At 39.6% G+C, this 19898-nt stretch overlaps 1 protein-coding gene across 1 annotated transcript; it reads left to right on the top strand.

The window, feature by feature from the left end:
* The first annotated feature begins 4491 nt into the window (after nucleotides 1–4491).
* Nucleotides 4492–19158, top strand: gng13b (guanine nucleotide binding protein (G protein), gamma 13b). Its single transcript, XM_086185757.1, has 3 exons — nucleotides 4492–4895; nucleotides 14150–14276; nucleotides 15199–19158. Exons 2-3 carry the CDS (start codon nucleotides 14179–14181, stop codon nucleotides 15302–15304), a joined length of 204 nt encoding a protein of 67 aa, XP_086041883.1. The 5' UTR covers nucleotides 4492–4895; nucleotides 14150–14178; the 3' UTR covers nucleotides 15305–19158.
* Nucleotides 19159–19898: the final 740 nt, after the last annotated feature.

Below are 19898 nucleotides of genomic sequence, written 5' to 3'. Positions count from 1 at the left end.
TTGTCACCGCTTAAGAAAATCTCTGCTGCTTGTTGTTTTATTGGACTGGTGTGGGGATGGTCTGGGGACTGGCAAGAGGATGGATCTTTACAGATGAGTTCACTGTACCTATCTGCTACAGTTCTTATGGATCTTGCGAAATGCGTTTTTGACGTATGGGCCATAAAGGTGACATATTAAGCAAATCTCTAGGACAGATTTCTTTCACATACATAACATTGCTAAGGTCAGGCCCATCCTATCTCAAAAACTTCAGAAAAACTAGTCCACTGCATTTCCCTCCTATAAGGCTGCAACAATAAGTCCCTATAGATTCTCCAGCTGGTCCAAAATGCTGCTGCCTGCGTGTTGACTAGAACTGGTAGAAGAGACCATGTCTCTTCTGTACTGGCTTCTCTGCATTGGCTCCCTGTCAAATTCCGAATAGAATTCAAAATTCTCCTTGTAACATATCAAGTCCTCAACAATCAGGTACCATCATATTTGACAGAGCTCATAGTCCCCTATTACCCAAGTAGAACCCTTTGCTCCCAGGATGCAGGGTTACTTCTGGTTCCTAGAGTTTCTAAAAGTAGAATGAAAGCCAGAGCCTTCAGCTTTCAGCCGCGTTCCTCTTGAAAGCCTTTCTCAGGTGCTGTGGTGATGTATTTTCTGGATGTGATGTTGCAGAAGGCATCTCGACACTGCTGCACCAGCTCAGGGGGAAGTTTGGAGAGGAACTCTTCTTGGGCTTTGGTGTATCTTTTCCCCTCAGCTCTCACAGGACTGGATTTGGGTGTTCCTTGGGTCTGGCCACTGGACAGAGAAGATCGTTGTGTTGGTCTTTGCACCCTGGGTTCCTGCTGAGATAGATTTTTTTTTTTTTGCAGTAGTTGCCACTATGGACTTAAAGACATCTCTTCCGGGCACCAAGCTGTTTTGCTGCGTCCCTCTTCTCCAGTGGTCTCACGTTGGTCCTAAACGTTCTGCAGAAGTACAGTGTCTTTCTGTGCTTTGGGTGAGATGGGCTCTTGCCCACTGTTCTTCTTTATACTTACCGCTTTGATGAGGGTGGCCCTCTGTGACACCAGCTTGGGAAGGAGCACCTCAAGCGCTCTTAAACTGCTATCAAAATCCTTTTGCTCTGTCCTTTAACTCTCACATTAAGGATATCTCCAGGTCTGCCTGTTATCATCTATGTAACATTGCCATGATCAGACACATCCTGTCTCAAACAGATGCAGAAAAACCACTTCATGCTTTTGTCACAGGTCCAAAACATTGCTGCCCACGTATTGACTATAACTGGTAAAAGGGACCATATCTCTCCTGTACTGGCTTCTCTGCATTGGCTCCCTGTTAAATTTAGAATTTAAAATTCTTCCTCTGGAGAAAGGCAAGACTTATTAAGATGTAAGATGGATGAAATACAATTGAACCAAAATCTAAATCGACCAATTGAGCAGATAACTAAATACAAAACCTCAAGGCATACAGCACTGGAGGAACAGCAAGGTAATGTGGAGACATCAAAGATGGTCTGATAATGACTGAAACAGAAAGCTATCCTAAAATGTACCCCAACTGACCACACAACAAGAAACAGGTGGAAGAACACAAGGGCAGGGAAGGAGATGATTGGGCAAAAAACACAAGGTGCAGGTCTATGACAATTTCATTTTAAATGTATTTTTCATAAATATGTACATAAAATTATTCTCCTCTGGTCTCTTCATGTCATATTATATCTATGTGGTTACACTTGTTGTATTTTAAGATCAAAGTTTTTATCCAATGACAATTCAGCTAGCTTGTGTTGCCAGGCTGTGTGAAATCTGCCCGAGGCCCTCAGAATCAACATTGCAGGCCTCTGTGCGCAAAGTGAATGGGCACATGTCGTTAGTTGCGATAGCTAATCAGATAACGCGTTGGTGACACTGAAGCCAGCTAGAGGGTCTCAGGTTGAAAGTGACGTTTACGTGTCCGGTAATTGGATACTCACTTATGAGGCTCTGAGTAGAGGCAGTGCTATGCAGAATAACCAAGCCACACCTTGAGACCGCTAAGCTGAGAAAGCGAATATATCTCACTTTCTTTTAACCCATAATGGCTGAAGGAGGAGAAGATTTGGTTGCAGATATACTTGCAAGGCCATTATCAATAGGGACCTTTCAAGAGAAGTTAGATCTTGTGAGAAGAGGACGGCAGACCCCCGATTTAGCTAACCTGTCCCAGGCAGGGAAACGGTTTGTCCGCCACTTTCAGTCTAGCAATGAAAGGTACCCTTGGCTCCCGGCTTCTAAGGGACGCTGCAAATTGTTCGACTGGGATTGCCCGTTTGCAACCGATCGATCTGGTGTTTGGGGCTACACTGGATTTGTGAACTTAAATTGTTTTACTATGGCAGCAATGAGACACCAAAGTGCAGCTGGACACTTGCAAGGTACAGTGCTTTTAAAAACTTGTGGGGACACCCAAGTGGATCTTCAGCTCAACAAACAAGTGCGCAGGGAAGGAGTGTTGTGCAATTTACTGTACAATATTGTTTAACCTCGCCTATTTTTGGTGGACTTATTAAATCTTTGTGAACAAATATTTTTAAATTGCCTTTTATTTTAAAGTTTTGACAGCGATACAGTGCTAAGTTTTAATTGCTGATGTGGGTTTATCAATTTTTAAACGCTCTGGAAAATAGCCTGTGTTGTACATGATTAAGATGATGCAACACCCAGGACTGCTTAAGTGTGCTTCTGTATATGATTTCTCAAGCCGTGGTGTTATAAATTACAGTGTTGTGAGGGGTACAGTCGGACTAAGTCGGACATCTCTGAAGGCCTAGGTGTGAAATGCAAAACCAGAAGTTCACATGGCCCAAACGGGATGGTGACACTGAACAATTTATCTACTGTTTAAAAGCTGAAACAGTGGAAGCAGAGTTGGCCACAACCATGATGACTACTTCCGTTTAGCCTCCTGCTTACTTGGATGTGGATAAATAATTCAGTTGTACAGCTCTTGAAACCTTGCAAATGTCATCATACTAAATGGATCAAATTGTTACAGGGACACAATTTGTTTCACTCAACACAATACATAGCCTTAGCCTTAAAATGTCTTTTGTTATTTCTATCGGGTTAGGGGTTAATATGAAAATTATATTTATTATAAAAGGACAGTCTACACAGTATATGTTTCATTAAATACTGTAGGATCACATGTGATAAGCAAAAACCCTGCGCAATGACGTACGAAAGAGAAAAACACAGGCATGCAGCCCTCACAGTGGGATTTCAGACCCGGGTCTTCTGGAAGCTTGAATGCGCCCTAATACCAAGCAAACGTGGGTCCAAAAACCTGCATTGACAGGCGTTTTTCAGTGTGAAAAGGGTAATAGACAGACAACCATTCACACTCACAGCCAAGCCTACTATCAATTTGGAGTATTCAATTCAGCCTATTCCTCATTAGCATGTCTTTGGACTGTGGGAGGAAACTGGAGTACCTGGAGAGAACCCGCACAGGGAGAACATGCCTGAACCGGGGCTCGAATCTAGAACCTTCTTGTGAGGCGCCAGTGCTAACCACTGCACCACTGTGCCGCCTGCTGGTGCATTCAATTGAACCATCTGTACTCCACATTTGTTCACAACAGTCCGGAATTAGAAAGGTTACAGTTTAGTTTTAACTCAAACCAAAGTGTTCATGGAATACAGAGAATACAGTTGGATAGGGAAGATGTGTATTATATTTTTAGGTTATATCAACCTGATGTTTTTGGACAGTTTTACTGTTCTTACCTTCAAACTCCGTATACATGGCTCGCTCTTTCTGCACTCTGGAGCCAAAAAGAAGTAATGCAAGAGGGATAAACAAGACACCTATTTGGGAATGCTTACTCAAGCAAAATATACTTTTTGGATGAAAATAAAAGAATTGCTGTGATATCAAATCCAAAGTGCACTTCTCATTCATTCTGCCCAGCAAGTGTTGTTGAATCAAGCCCCTTTCCTTCTCAATATGATTGTGGAACAGCTTAATAGGAATGAGCTTGTGCTGCTAGACTGATCAAGTGTGCATGTGTTTGCACTGAGAATCCTGTTCATGCCCCATGTACATAGAGGATGAAGGTGATCAAGAATAGCTCAAAAAATACAGTCAAAAGCATCAGCAACTTTGTCCATAATGCAGCCTGCTTCATATGAAACATTAAACAAACCCAATTTTTTACCCTTCTCAGTGGAAACTTAAACCTGCCATTGCAGATGCAGCAATGAGTGGCCATATTAGGGCAGAAATCTTGAGTCTGGCGTGGTGCGGTAACACACAGTGCGCGCGCGCAAAGGAAACTGAGAGTGAAGCAGACAAAAAAATCCTTTGAATGTGGTAGCTGCTATCCCCCCCCCCCCCCCCGCCCCTTCACTGGGCAACTCTAAGCGCAACCCCCCCCCCCCCCCCCCTACACACGCGCGCGCGCACGCTCATGTGGGAGGATTCAGCAGAGGAGCGTGGGGTAAGTGAGCGGCACAGCGCGCACCGGACCGGCTGGTTAAGTTGTCCTCCTCCTATCTCTGTCCCTCTTTATCGGGCAGTTCCGGCAGCGGTAACACACGGGACCACTGACAAAGAAGAGACTACTCCAGCAGCACCATCTTCACCCAGACGGTTCACCACTGTCTGTGTCACACTACTGCGGATTTTATCCTTCCATCTTTTTGAGCCGCTAACAGATAGTGCGCACCTTTTGCTTGAGACAAGTAGAGTATAGAGACGTTCAATTCACTTTTATTTATTGTTTCGCTTGGAATTAAACGCCAACCTCTACGTGCGTCCGCCAACTGGTCTCCACTGCCCTTTCTCCGGTAGCTGCACCAGGCAGAGTTCGAAAGAGCAACAGCCTCCGTCGGCACATCAGTGAGGTAACAGATGCGACTGTCTTTGCAGTCGTGTGTGGCTATTCACTATGCTTACTATGCCAAAAAATGGGGGGGGGGGGGGGGGCGTTAATTAGAATTCTATAGGCCTCTCCTTAGTCATAAATAGTATAGGTTGAATTGATATTTGCTCCAATTTATTTCCATTATTATAAGAAATAATAGGAATATTGTAATAAAGTCAACAGCAATATCCAGGTTGTTTATGACATCAACTTGTTTATTTCATAAAGTGCATTGATGTTGAAGAGTTTTATACTCTGTTCTGTTCACCTCTAAGCCCATACTGTAACACTGTAGCACACACACATACACACACACACACTTTAGGCAGTATGGATCCCACGAATGTTACATAAACTTCCATGCACTTCCTCCTCCATCTCTTTCTCTTTAGTCCTCAGGCAACCTTTTACTAGGATAGATGAAACCTCTCAGTATTTCCTCTCTCTCTCTCTCTCTCTCTCTCTCTCTCTCTCTCTCTCTCTCTCACACACACACTCACACACACACACACACACACACACACACACACACACACACAGGCCTATTGATCAGACCTGATTGACTGACACACAGGCATGGCTGGTTGTAGTGTTGTGATACCAGCTGGACTGTTCCAAGAGGGCTCTTTGAACTATTGAACAGATCAGCAGGTTGTAGAAAATTAAATATTTTGTGTCTGCATCTGGTGTGTATTATCATCAGTTTCAGCAGCAATGAGCTCTTGTTTCTTCGTTTCCACTCCTCACAGCTGGTCAGAGGAGCTCTGCCTGTTCCTGTCTATTTTTAGCCTCTATTTACAATGCAGTAGCTATAGAGGCAAGAAGAGTCTCAGTGTTTCTCTCCCTTCCTTCTCTCTTCTTCTGCCCCTAGTTTTGGTGTTTTTATGTTAACTCCTCTGTTACTCTCATGTTTTCATACTCCTCATCTTAGATTATCCTTTCAACCTGCGTCCGCTGTGCCCTAGAGCCACATTGGTAGCACTCACTCTTGACATCTGCTCCCCTCACATGCACGCATACAGTACGTGCACGTGGCTTGGAAGACAGTGGAGGAGACAGGGGGTTGAGGTTAATCTCGGGATGCTTTTAACCCAAATCACTATGCGACCTACATACCCTTCCCGCATTCTCCCTTGACAAACTCACCCAAATATATCTTTAAACAGCATCACACATGCAAATATACAGAAGTTGTACATCTCAGGCTGGACATCTCTCTCAATAGGAACAGAGCTGTTAAGTTATAATCACTTGCCAGGCAAGTATGTCGGGAGATAAAAGTTTAATTAGAAGTTAATATAAAATTATTTAAATGTAATTACATTAGCATTTTTTTTCCAACGGAACTTAATCTTAAGGAAAACCTGACCACCTTTGAGGCATCCCAGTTTAAACTTCTGTAAATAGTGCAGTAATTATTGCATACAGACAAAGTCAATATTAACAATGCCCTCTTAGCTACCAATTATGTAGACAGTATATATCAATTAATCATCATGTTAATTAAATCTTGCAAAAATTTGATCACTGCCAAAAAGGTGCTGTTAGAACCCCCCAAAAAAACAAAACAGAGGGTAGCTTGATTCTTATTTCCCCCATGTAAAAGTGACCTTGAGAAAGATACTTAACCCCTTATTGCTCCTAATAAGTAGGTTGGCACCTTGCATGGCATCCTCCACCATCAGTGTGTATGTGTGTGGGTTTATGTTTGTGTGTGTGTGCGAATGGATGAATGAAATGACACTGTAGGCGCTAAGGTAGAAAGGCACAATATAAAAATGAGTCCGTTTACCAAAATGAGTCTATTTTCTGTCATTCAATTTATCCAGTCAGTCCAATGATCAACTGAATGTCCCATTCTTGCTGAATTTCCTCGGAGGCATCAGTTTTGTCTCCTCATCACTCTTGGTCATGGCCCATTGCCCTGCCTACCGTGCATGTATTATATGACACAAACAATATAGTTTTAGTTTACATGGAAACACACAGAGAGGTAATTTGAGTGCTTCTCAGTACTGCCTGTTTATGAGTGATTGTATGTACACAAGGGTTACTATGGAGAAAAATTCCAATTGAAGTTCAGTAGAAAGGGAAAAATACCTCTCTCAAGCTCCTTGCCCTCTGGCTAAAAAAATACTCCCTAAAATTAACTAACATCAGGCTTAGATTGCGGCAGGGAAGAAGTTCTGTTGTGGGCCAACCCAGAAGTGAACATGGTTTCCCCCAATCAAAAGCCAATGATATTTTTACTCTGGTTATAGAAATCCAATCACACACATAGCAGCGGTACGTTGTCGGCCACCACCTAAAAAAAAAATTGAAATAAACTGAGCGCAAGTGTATGATGGTCATTTGGTACATAAACAAGGCCTCCTCAGGTGCATTATACACTTTTCATCAAGCATTAACTGATTCTGTTCAATTTTTTCCCAAATCCCCTGTCTATATTTTTGTGTGATGGTTGTATTTTTTTGTATTATTAGTGTATTATATGAAGGCTTCTAAACTGTGTAAACCTGCCATGAATAGCCGATGGACTTCATTCTTCACACTGCTGGGAGACAGGTTTGCTTAATTGTCTTTTCCCTCCTTTTGTCCTATGTGTTGTCACTGGAACAGGGATACTGTTATAGAGCTGCTCACCACCATTTGGACTGGCAGAAACAGTGACAAGCCTGTCATTGATTATAATTATTATCTGATTGTTCAACTTTCTCTAAATAGGACATTTTGATCAAACTGCTTACAGTATATTCAATTCCTATTGCAGTTCACATGCTACAGCCAAATACAATTAATGACTCAACACCTGCCCACATCATGTGTACATTCTACATTGGAGCTTCCTTCTGGAATTTGACCTGAAAACTGTCTAACATGTTGTTTACCCTTTTACATTTGAGTGAGTGTTTTCTTGTTGATAATACAGAGAATAAAGCTTATACCCAAGTTTGTAACAATTACTGGAAACTAGAGCAAGCAGCATGACCCTTGTATGCATCACAAAAAGTCAAGTCAAGTCAGTTTTATTTATTTAGCGCCAAATCACAACAAAAGTTATCTCATGACACTTTACAAGTAGAGCAGGTGTAGGTCCACACTCCTTCTATGAATTCACACCCAACAGTTCTCTATGAACAAGCACATCCTTCAACAGCGGCGACGAAAACCTTGCTTTTAAAAACAACAACAACTCCAGAAGGACTTCTCAGTGTGATCCATAGGTGAACATATTTATAGTGCACTTAAGTAATGTGACTAAAATCAGAATACTCTACATTTCTTAATCCCTTGCATACTTACCCTTGACTTTGGCATTCAGGTTAAGGTTGGTAGAAAAAACTGTTTACATTGCTTCATTGACTGTTTGCTGTTCTACTTTGGCTAACTACTACAATGGGACCAATGGAACATGTGCAGAAAGCCAGGCCAGTTTAGGGCTGATTGACACATATACATGATAGGCTTATTTCACTCCTAACACATTATCTGGGTATGTTCGTCTGACTTTGAAAAGTACAGTTTCAGACAGATTAACACATTTGCATGCATTTTAAAATTCAGTTTTAGTCTGAATAACACAACAACTGGACTTCTGTCTAACATCACATTTCCTAACATCAGTGTGAATGTCTGCATCACTCCCAATTAGAACTGAAGCTGAAAAAGACTACTGCAGTCATATGAGTGAACACCAATTATACCTGCTGAAGACCAGATGTTTGTTTGTCCAGTGTGAAATGTGGAGAGGGTTCTCTCAACATCAGCATGGCAGTCTTTTAGAATGATGCCACCAACACTGGGTTTAAAAGTACCTGTTAACCTTGGCATTCACTGACATTGAACCTTCGGCTTCGACTTAAAGGTGCTGCTGACTCTCATCTTGACCACTTCTCACTTGACTGTAAATAAACTGTTGGCCCCAGGTCAATGAAGAGATCAATGTTTGAGTTAACGACCAGGAACTGAGAAGGTGGTTTCCAGGGTAACGTGTATTGTCACGTTCAGCAGAATGTGACCCTTTCATATCTACTCACAAGGCTGTATTCGATATATATGCTCTCTACTTTCTGTGTGAACATGGAGTGAAGTTTTTAAAGTTTCACCCAATGGCAGATGTTAATTGCTGAAGAAAAAGACTACCAACATGTCTATCCTCTCCAGAAGGCCACAGCTAGAAAACCATGTCTTTTGTGTGATAGTATCAAATGGGGGTTTATTGGATTGAGTTACAGTGATTTAATCAATCATTCTGTCAATGATATATTTTGCTTTCACTATATTACTGGAGCACTTGTAGAAATGGGCTGGAATGTGTTACCTTGAATGTTTTTTTTAAAAGTAATGATTATAATTGGATGTATCTCACTTCTGGCAACAAGAAGAGAGCTTGCCAATATGTGGTGTAATGGATTAACTGTTTGGAATTTGTAAAGGGGACAGGGAGCACTTAATTGAGCTGGCATCTGTAGCAGACAGCAGGACATAGAGAAAATGAAAGGAAGGAAGGAAGTGAGAAACCTGCCTTTTCTTCTGATTTAGTCTCACAGTGTCGCAGTAAAACACGTCAGAACAATGAACAGGTCTGACAAGAGATTCACAATGTTGATAAATGTTTAGTAATGTGAGGTTGTTCAAATATGAATTAACTGGCATTAGAGATGCACAAAATAAATCTGAACTGCCACTGTATGTTTATTCAGCAAATGTAAAGAGTAATATGAGAAGGAGAGGAATATATGACAATGGCAAAGGTAAACAATAGAGAAAGGCAATTCCATAAAAGACATAAGGACCAATTTAGTTCAAACATTTTGCTGATGTAATGCTTTCATGTTTATAAAATATGCTAAATTTCTTACTGAATAATATTAGATTAGATATTGAAGAGTCAATATCTCTGTCCCAACACCAGCTCATGGCCAGACATGCTTCAGCTGCAGGAAGCAAAATCATTTTGCAAATATCTGTTCCCTTCCCCAGCCAGGTAAGAAGGCAAAGCGCCCCAGCCCACACCTACCGTTGTTCTCTATGTGAACCTACGGCCGTGACTATTCAAATCATGCACACTAAAAATCAAAGTCGTGTGTCCCTCTGCTTCTGGACACTGGTGCCCATGTGCCACACCTGAACATGGACCCTGACGAACATTTTTACTGTTAACTGCCACTGTCCACACCCTCTGCTGCCCTGTGTGGCTGAAGTGACTACAAACTGATCTGGCTGTTTGTTTCCGTGACTGTTAACAATGACCTAAGATTGCGCCCAGTGTCTTTTATGTGGTCTGGCATGGGGCCAACCAGATGAGCGTGGACCTATTCTCTGCTCTAGGGCTCTTCCTCTTGGACAGGGGGATGTTGACAATCCTGTCTGTTGACACAACATGGCATTAAAAGTGGCCATAGTTGTTTTAAGGTCTGCGCTCTCTCTCTCTGCCTTTGTCCATCAACCTCTCATCATCCTTACTGTTAAACCTGTCATACAGCCGCTGCACTGCATACTGCTGGTTACCCATGAATGTCTCAGTTAAGCTGAAGCAGCTACTGGATGCTAGCATCATTGAAAGGTGTCACCCTGGGACTTAAATCTGGTGGTAGCTGAGAAGAAATTGGGCAGCCTGTATGTGAATAAGGCAATAATTCCTGACAAGTACTGTCAGCCCAAACCAGAAGACCTCACAGCTCAGTTGCATGGCTCCACTGTGTTTTCCAAACTTGACCTCATCAAGGATACTTGCAGGTGTCAAAGACAAAGTGGGTTTTAGAGCTATTCCTGGCAAGTATGCAGCATTTTAAAGCTGTCTCCCATGAATCCACTGTAAAACCAGTATGCCTCTTTGAGGAAGACAGTTACAGGGACAAAGAGTGAGTCAAAGATGAGACACTGCGTTTGACAAGGAAAATAAAAATGACAGCAGACAAATACAAACACTGGCAGTTATGAATTAAGAGAGGAGGGAGAAGATGGGAAACTTGTTTAGGCAGACAAATCAAAGTGAAAGTGGAAAAGAGGGAGGAAGCAATGAAAGGTTTTAAGGAGATGGCAAGTGATAGAAAGAGAAAAGTAACCAGTCCTTCTGTTGTTTCTAGAGGATGTTGCAGCCACCGGATCTCAGTTACCACTCTTCCTCTCATATCGTAAGACACACATGTAGTGTCATTTAATATCGCATCTGGTGTTTTCCTCACACTCTTGAGAGGACAAACACATATACAGACAAAAACTCATTAGAAGTCAGTGCTTTCCTCTCTGCCAGTGCCACTTTCAGTTGTTTCAAGTCACTATCTATTCTCACCTCTCCTCCTGAATCCCTTTTTATTAAGTAATATTTGACACATGGGGCCAAGATGTTCAAATAACAACACTTTTATTTTCCCAGCCGTTTTAAGCTGAGATGAGTCAAAAAAGGGTAAAATGATCAAAAGTTCATAAGAGTTCAAGTGCTCTTCAGGGAACACAGCATTTTGAGGCTCTCTTCTAGCAAAATAAAATATGCTCATAAAAAGCCCTTACCCCTATCATGATTATTTAAAGGCACTCTTGTGGGCCCCTTTAGCCAGAGCCCAGAGCCTTTTACATTGCCATTTCATCAGCCCTCATGCCTCTCTAAAAAAATTTTGCAACCATGATGGAGTGTATGGCTGTATCCCTTTGTGATGTACAACTGACAAAGTGACTTTGACCTTTGACCATCAAAACCTTTACAGTTCATAGTCGAGTGCCAGTGGACATTTGTTCCCAATATATAGAAGAAAAAAAGTGTCAGATACAAAGATGAAGAAGCCCCAAAAAATAATCTCTCCAGCCCGCAGCTGTCACGCATACCTACTGAACCACTTATATTATTAAAAGCAATGAATACTGCAGCCTGCATTTGATATATATAAGAAACCTCTTTCTGCTGTAATAGTTTCAATTCATCATCACTCTCAGTGTTCCTTTTAATAGTTTATCTATCTGGATTACTGTTAAGCGCCATATAAAAATGCTGAGTCACTAATCAGGTTTCCAGAAGGTCAACAAAAGGTAATATGAATTAAGGCTTGGTTCTATCCACTACTGTTGCAAATATTACACATTTGTTTATCAAGATAAGAAGTAGGTGGCACACTAATTCTACAGCCTACCACTGCAGCATGAGAAGGTGCAGTTAGATGACATAATTAGAGACTGCCAGTCAATCCTCAAACAAACACAAATACAAATGTCGGTAAACCAAACAACTAAATGAACATGGATATTTAGAGATTTATTCAAATTTACAATGCTTCCATTCAGGTTTTTTTCTGCACAAATTGAAAACGCACATAAAAAGAGCTTGATGGAAACACATCTGCTGAATAATCCTGGTGAACTTTTTTGAGATGCTGTCATTTTTTTGTCCAGTTTATGTAAAAACACCTAAAAGTTCACAATAAGAAGAAGAAATGTAGTTAAACAGTGAATTTTAAAGTTTGGCACTATATTGCCCATATTCCATAATATAACAGTTGTTGCAACAGCCACATTATAATATACTAGTCACAAGCTGTGACCTTGGAGCTCCAGGTGTCCCAAATTTTCTCCTAAAATCTTAAATGTCAACTACATGGTTGATTAGTCATGTTCCCCGGTTCCAACCATTTTGAGTAGGGAAGACCATGAAGACCACTCAGTGATACTATAATATGAATTATTGATCTTTCGCAAAGGTAGTAGTAGTATCAGTAGCATTAAGTGTTTTATTTGATTCTTGTAATGTATTTACATGATTTTAAAGCCCCCCTTTTGTCGAAATTATTTTTTTCTTTTGTTCCTACAGTACACTATAGTAGTTTGACAGTCGAAGGCTATTTTCACTTTCATTGATTAAAGTGTAATTTGAGGATATGTGTTTTTTGATAATATCCACCTACTTCTCCTTTATCTGTACAATTGCTTTCATATCAACAAATAACTACACGAGTTATTTAAAATCTTGATCAGGTAGCTATACTGGCAAGAACCTTTTTTACACTGTGCCAGAGTGATTGTGAGAGGTTCTTCACTTTTGAGAGACCCTCTGGTCTCCTTTCTGTTGAGGGTGTCAAACATCGCATCAAAAAAAGATCAATATTTAAATTTTTCAACTAAAATCCCTTCAAACTTACCACGTTAGGACCATTTTGCAGGCAGTATCAATGTATCCTTGATGCTATTTATTATTACAGACGAATCTAAGTGACAGTATTTCAAGCAACTGCACAAAGAATGTCACATCACACATCAGTTAATAATTACTGATAAATAAATATTATACTCTTACTATTTCTCAGTCCTGAGACTATGGACTACAGTTTTTTTTAAGCTTTGCAAGTCATGTTTTAGCCAACTTCTCAAACTTGATATTAATGGCAGTTGACCAAAAAAGGCACGCTCAAATCATTCATTTGCATAAATGCTATTTTTGAAAGGTGTCAAAACCAACTTTCTCTTAAGATGCCAACCTTCAGTGTCTTTTGAAGCAGCGAGAAATAAACCCACACCAGTCTCCCTGGTGTCAAAGCCTTTGTGGAACACACCAAACTATTCTAAACTGAACAAAATTTGTCCATGACCTGAAATCAACTTTTCATTTTATGATGTAAATATATGATGTAAATAGTATGCAATATTTTCTATTTAGATTGTACAATCTTGTTTAATGTAAGTGTGACCAATTTGAAATAGATATTTTTTTTCTCTTTTTCCTTTTTTTCTGCATCAAAGGTCTAATTAGGGACAGGAGTTGGAAACTTTCAAAAGTAATAATTTCTGTATGCAGAACATGACTTGTTTGTTCAAGATGATGTGGTACTATGTTGACCTGGATCACACCTACTAAATAAACAAAATAAAAAAAAATATATATATTAAACAGGGCCCTCCATCTTAGAAATAGCTAAAAGACCATACAGAGATTTTTTTGAGACCACAGATTGACTTGAATATATGTTATGATAATAAATCAAATTTGCAGTTCAACGTCTTATACATTTTTCTCATACAAAACTGTTTTTTTGTGTTCAGCTAATTGTAATTTCCTGTTATCTTAAAGTGCAGATGTATCATCCAGTATGTGTATTGCGCTCTCCAAATACTCACTTAGGCCACATGGGCCACAATTACTAAACAGCAAATACTTCATATTGTTCTTTGTACTTCAGTTATTTTCAGTATGTTTGCCTACTTGTTAACAGCATATTTATGGATATAGCTCTCTTCTTTTCACTGTAGGTAGAAAAGCTCCACATCACCCTGCAGTCATGGATGAGATGGACCTGCCGCAGATGAAGAAGGAGGTTGAGAGCCTCAAGTACCAGCTGGCCTTTAAAAGGGAGAAGTCCTCCAAAACGGTGACTGAGTGAGTGCACAGTAGCTCTCAAAACAGCTGCAAGGTTCAAATTCCCCATATTGAAACCCAGTTTTTTTTGTTTTCAGACAGAGAAAAATCCAAGCTACATGCAGGATACAGTATATACAGTAAATTAAATGACAGTGTTCTTAGTACTTGTTGTCTGAGAGCAAAAGTTGATATTGGTAGAAAGTCTTGCATCCATTTTACAAAGACAAACCAGCAGACCCTGAAATTTGGAAAGTATCCGTATCCTGACCTCTATGGTAAACTGAACCAGTGTGACTAGAACAAAAAAAGTAAAGTGAAAATGCTGTTCTAGCTCTGTCCAAAGGTAACAAAAAATACTTAACCAGTATTTCTAAAGTGTATATGCTACCAAATATCATTTTTTACAGAAACAAAATTGTACAAACACACATACTCATGTGCTAGACCTTTTTTTTGGCTCCCCTTATCAACCTCACATAATAAGACTTGAATGGTAATAATCATCTCATCCTAATCATCTTTAAAAGAAGCAACTAAGCATGTTAAGAATCTCAGAAATATTATTTAAATCCACATAGAAATTACAAAATAAAGCACTTAAATGAGATGACTCATCACTCAATCTTCAACAATGTATACTTTGACTGGCTACATTCCAGCCTCAAAGCTTATAAGGAGCCAAAATATTTGTCCTCTCGTAGATGTGATTTCAACTGTTGTAAAATTCCCTATTAGGTGCAAAAAGTTTTAGGAAAAATATCGTCTTCTCCAGAGGTATCCTAAACATGAACTACAATGTCAGAGCTGAATAAAAAGGATTTACTTCTTCCCCTGGGTTGCTGCCTCTCTTTCTTGCCTTGTATGGACAGGAGGGAAAGAGGACAGAGGATGGATTGTGGTTGCTCTGGAATTTGAGATATGTCTCTGTCTCTCCGTAAAGTTTGGTAAAGTGGATAGAGGATGGCGTCCCTGAGGATCCCTTTCTCAACCCGGAGCTGATGAAGAACAACCCATGGGTGGAAAAAGGAAAGTGCATCCTTCTCTAGGAGAACCCCCCCCCCCCCCCCGCCATGACCTTTCAACTTAGACGGTGCAGAGCGACACACACCCGCAGATGAGCCCTAAAGCTGACCCTCCCCAGCCTGTGAAGGCCATGGCCGGACAACGCTGCCCAACTTCTCACCATGAATGTACAACAGCTGATTGCCCCAAACACACACCCTAACAAGGGCACACAGAGTGTCACGCTCCAATACTGCCATGGCAAGTTTAATGCTGTCATGACAATGTATCAATCCTATGGCATGACGACAATGATCAGTACTTCTCTATGTCTCTATATGGATATTTGATCACATAAGTATGCAGCTGCCGGGCACAAGCTCTGTTTTTACAATTAACTTCTCTTCATTTCATCCATGGTTGATGTGCTCTTAAAAGAACACACCAGCATTTTGAGGGAATTAGGCTCTCTTTTCATCCTCCCAGGAGCCAAACAAGAAGACACATAACCTGCGCTTAATCTATAAACAGAGAAGGAACTGGAAGTTCAGCAGGCAAGCTAAGCAGGCAAGATTGAGCTTGTTCTAAGCTAACTCACAGTCAGGTGGTCTCTGATGGAGGCACAGAGGTGAGAAGGTTAACTATCTTCTGCTCTGTCTCTGGGGACAACAGACAATTAGCGCAATCCCCCAAAAGTTGCTGTGTTCCTTGAATAAACCATTGAGTCACATTGTCACTGCTGGACTGAGTGTTGATCTGCTGGTGGAGGTCTGTTTCATGGAGCGATATAAACCACTAGTAAATAAAAAAATTATCATATATTCATATATACATATACAAGTATAGTGCAAGCTATTGTAACAAATTTAATTATCCTTATATGTCGCTTATGCTACATTTACTGGTTATAAATATTTTATACCCTACTAATAAACACTTGCACCATTATGTAAACCACAAACTATTGCCAATTAAACTTATTAAAGATAGAACAAAGAATGTCAAAATTTGTTACCTGCATCTTGAAGTGAGCCTATTGAATTGTCTGAAGGTGTCGGTATACTTGAAACACACTTTGTAAAGGTTGTCTCCAATAGCCCACAGCTCACAAGCCACTTGAGCTTTTTCGTCTTTTTGATTTGACTTACTTGGCTTGAGACTGCTTGACTTATTTGGTTTGAGAAACTGTCAAATTTTGACAGTCACATTTTGCCTTACTTGCCGAAAATTTGAGGGGTGTAAAATTGGAGTGAGTAATGAAAAAAAAAATGTGGTCTTTCCCTAATGGAAACCACTGATTAGACACAAATTATTTCAGAAATCTGTAACTTTTCGGATGTTTTCACCACCATTTCTTTTGTATCTTTATTGTGCTGTAAAATAGACGGTTTGCAGTCAGTAAACTAATGTGAGCGAAGTTCTATCAACACTGCAACGAAAAATAGGTTTTAGGTAGTAGAATGAATTTGTGATGAAATTCTAACATTTCAAATCCAAAGTGTTTCTTCACAAATGAGAAATTTTTCTTTGTAAATTCAAAAGGTTTGTGGTAGAACTGACATGTCTCTATTGGCCATTCTTACGTTCGACAGTCAGTAGAACTTTGGGGTTTTGCAAAGGTCTTGCTGCCAAATACATGTTTTGATCGCAAACGTATTTTTTTTTGACTGCACAAACAACAAAAGACCCTTCAGTAACTTGTTATGCACGTGGGCAATCACTGTGCTTGATGGCATGACCTTAAGATTGTAGTTGTTTAAAAATCATTGAAACATACCGACATCTTAAGAGAATGTTTAAAGCAGGGCTTTCACAATATCAGAGTTTTACTGCTATCAATTTTCATGGCCCAAAAAATTCCTAATTACAGTTTTTGTAATACTGACAGAAAATCTGAACAAGATAATCATAATGTTATCAGCCAAAAATCTGTTTTGAAAATACCATGGTGATTACAAAGCCGACATATCGTGACACCCTTTGTTTCAAACACATGCAATGTATTTAACCAGACTAAATTCAATGTGAGAGATCTTGACTGAACAAATACAGCATTTCCACTGGAGACACAGCATGCATGAATGAAGAAAAGTTTACCATGACAGCAGAATTAGCCATGTTTAAAATTCTCACAGCCAGCATCCCAGTGTGACCCCTACAGTCCATACATAACTTTAATTTCACTCACCTTGTAAAGCATGACTGTCACATTCACGTTACAAAGATTTAACACTTTTGTGTCATTAAGTGAAACATAGAAACAAAGAGACGTTTTTGTTTATTGTTGTCGAAGCAGAATGAAGCTCAAGGGTCTCTGGAGGGGTTTTCTGTTCCTTCTTCTCCTTAGCTACAGTCTCTACGGACAACACACAAACACAAACGTGCTCAACACGTGTACAGACAGACCCCTTTAACTTATTAACTTATTGATCAATGTTTGGTTCATCTATGTATTTATTTATTTATTTATTGATTAAACTGTCCTTTCTCCTGCAATGAGTGCTGCCATTTTGGGTAACCTTTGTTTTTGTTTCTTATGTCTCTGCTCTGTGTTCCTCAATTTGAAAGGAACAGAATCCCCCAAAAAATCTCACAAAAATCCTTTGCCAGATCACTATCAAGTACTGCCTTGCACACAGTTTCCTTAAAACAAGAATGTAAATATTGAGCATGAGGTTTGAACATCTCTACTGACCTCTGTGTGTGTATGTGAATGTAACTGTGTGTTTGTGTGCACAGCTGCATTACACATGTAGGCAGGCTTTAGACTGAGCAAACCAACAAAACACACACTGCTTAGTGAGAATGTGTATGAAGGGAGGAGGGCAAGGATGTGGGGTTTTCTAAATGACTTGGGACAGGGTAGCCTCATGTCCCCTCACTACTGTTATGATTCTCATTATATATGCATTCCTCAAAATGGTACAGTTCATCCAATCAGATGTATTTATACATATTTTCTTGCGATCAAACAAGGATTATCTTCTGTAAAATATATCACCAAGGCAAAGATACTGATTTGTATGGTAGGCAAGAGTCATTATCCTGACATAATTTAGCTTGATAAAATCGATCTATTCATTTTTTTTTAGAAAACAAACAATGCAAAACATAAACAAACCATTTTACATGCCCAAAAAGAGTAGAAACAATATAAACTCATACAATCCTAACACATAACTATATGTGTTATCCTGACACAACAAAGCTTGTTATTTCACGATCAAGAGAAAGTAACTTATTACGAGAAAAACAGTCTTAAGATAATTAGTTCATTATCCTGTTTAGTTGAGAAAATGAGTTAATAATCTTGTTGTCATGAGATCATGAAATTTGTTGTGTTGAGGTAACAAGATCATTAACCTGCTATCGTAAGATAAGGGCATTAAAAACTAATTAAAAATAACTTTTCACTGCTTCTGCAGTCATGGTCCATGTTACTTAAAATGCTGTTTGGCATACACAATATAAGCGAATGTAAAACTCTATTTTATGAGGTCAGTGAATATGAAACATCTGCATTCAAAGGTTAAAAGGTTTCCCAGCTCTTCTAACACCAGTGGGAAAGCTGGTGAACAGTATGTGAGAGGCAACCAGAGTTTACCTGTCCCTCGTTTGTTTTGTTAGTTTTTTTTGTCTTGCTATTATGACTTTACTTGTTTGGTTTCTTTTGATATATTCTGAATATGTGTACGTATGTATGTTACTACTATTATAATTATCGCATCAAATTTGTTTTTAAGCAACATATTCCTTGTGAGAGTGCTTTGGAAAACTTATGCATCAGATGAAATCCTAGTGTAAAGATGACAATGAGCAATAAATTAAAAATCATTTTTTATTGAATGTTTTGCAAAAACATTTATCTTATTGAATAAAGTAGAGGATTTTTAGACAACTTGATTGTCTTTTTCATGTGTTTGTATATCTCCCTTTAAGCACATGCAAATGGCTTGGAAGGCATTGAGCTCTGAGAGAACATGACCTGGTCGGGACATAGTCAAGTCAATCATAGGTAATGGTTGTCTGGATTATGATTGGATTATGGTTGTTGTTATTTGGTCACACTATGTTCTTTGCCTGTACCAAAAAGAGAAAACCTCCATAAAAAGAGATCAATACAGTTGAGCAGTGTGTTGTGTCGACTTGAAGGCATTACAAAGAAATTATATATAGCTGTGCTTGTTTTCTCCCAAGAAGTTGTCAATTTATCTTGTGCCCATATCAAATTTATATTTCTTCAACCTAATTTGTCATTCTGCCAAATTTCATTAAGCTCAATATCCAGAACAGGTTCCCATCTTCTTGTTTTCATAGTCCCTCTGCTAGCCGTTCGATGAGGACTTTACACCTCGGCTTGTTCTTCGTGGGTGTACTGTGCCTACAGCAGATGACTATATAAAGACAAGTAGAACCAATTGTGGAAACCAAGTATTCACAGCAGTGTGAAGCAGGGGTTTTTCCTCACAGCAATTAATATGGTATATCACATTAGTTTAAACTCTTTAATGAGGACATCTGACATTGAAACATTGTGGCAGAAAATAAGAAAAACATATCAGATCCCCTATTCATGTCCTCAACAACGAGCATAGTAGGCAATGTGGTGGACAGTCAAAAAACATATTTTAGCTAAGT

Source organism: Aulostomus chinensis, chromosome 18, assembly GCF_037954235.1.
Source record: "Aulostomus chinensis isolate RoL2024-O1b breed Wild chromosome 18, RoL_Achi_v1.0, whole genome shotgun sequence".
NCBI lineage: Eukaryota > Metazoa > Chordata > Actinopteri > Syngnathiformes > Aulostomidae > Aulostomus > Aulostomus chinensis.
This window is presented reverse-complemented; position numbering and strand designations above follow the sequence as displayed.

Bases quoted from the DNA above. Each gene is read 5' to 3' on its own strand.
- gng13b (XM_086185757.1), top strand. From the start codon at position 14,179: ATGGATGAGATGGACCTGCCGCAGATGAAGAAGGAGGTTGAGAGCCTC. The intron at 14,277-15,198 runs GTGAGTGCACAG...CTCTCCGTAAAG, and splicing joins TCCTCCAAAACGGTGACTGA to TTTGGTAAAGTGGATAGAGG.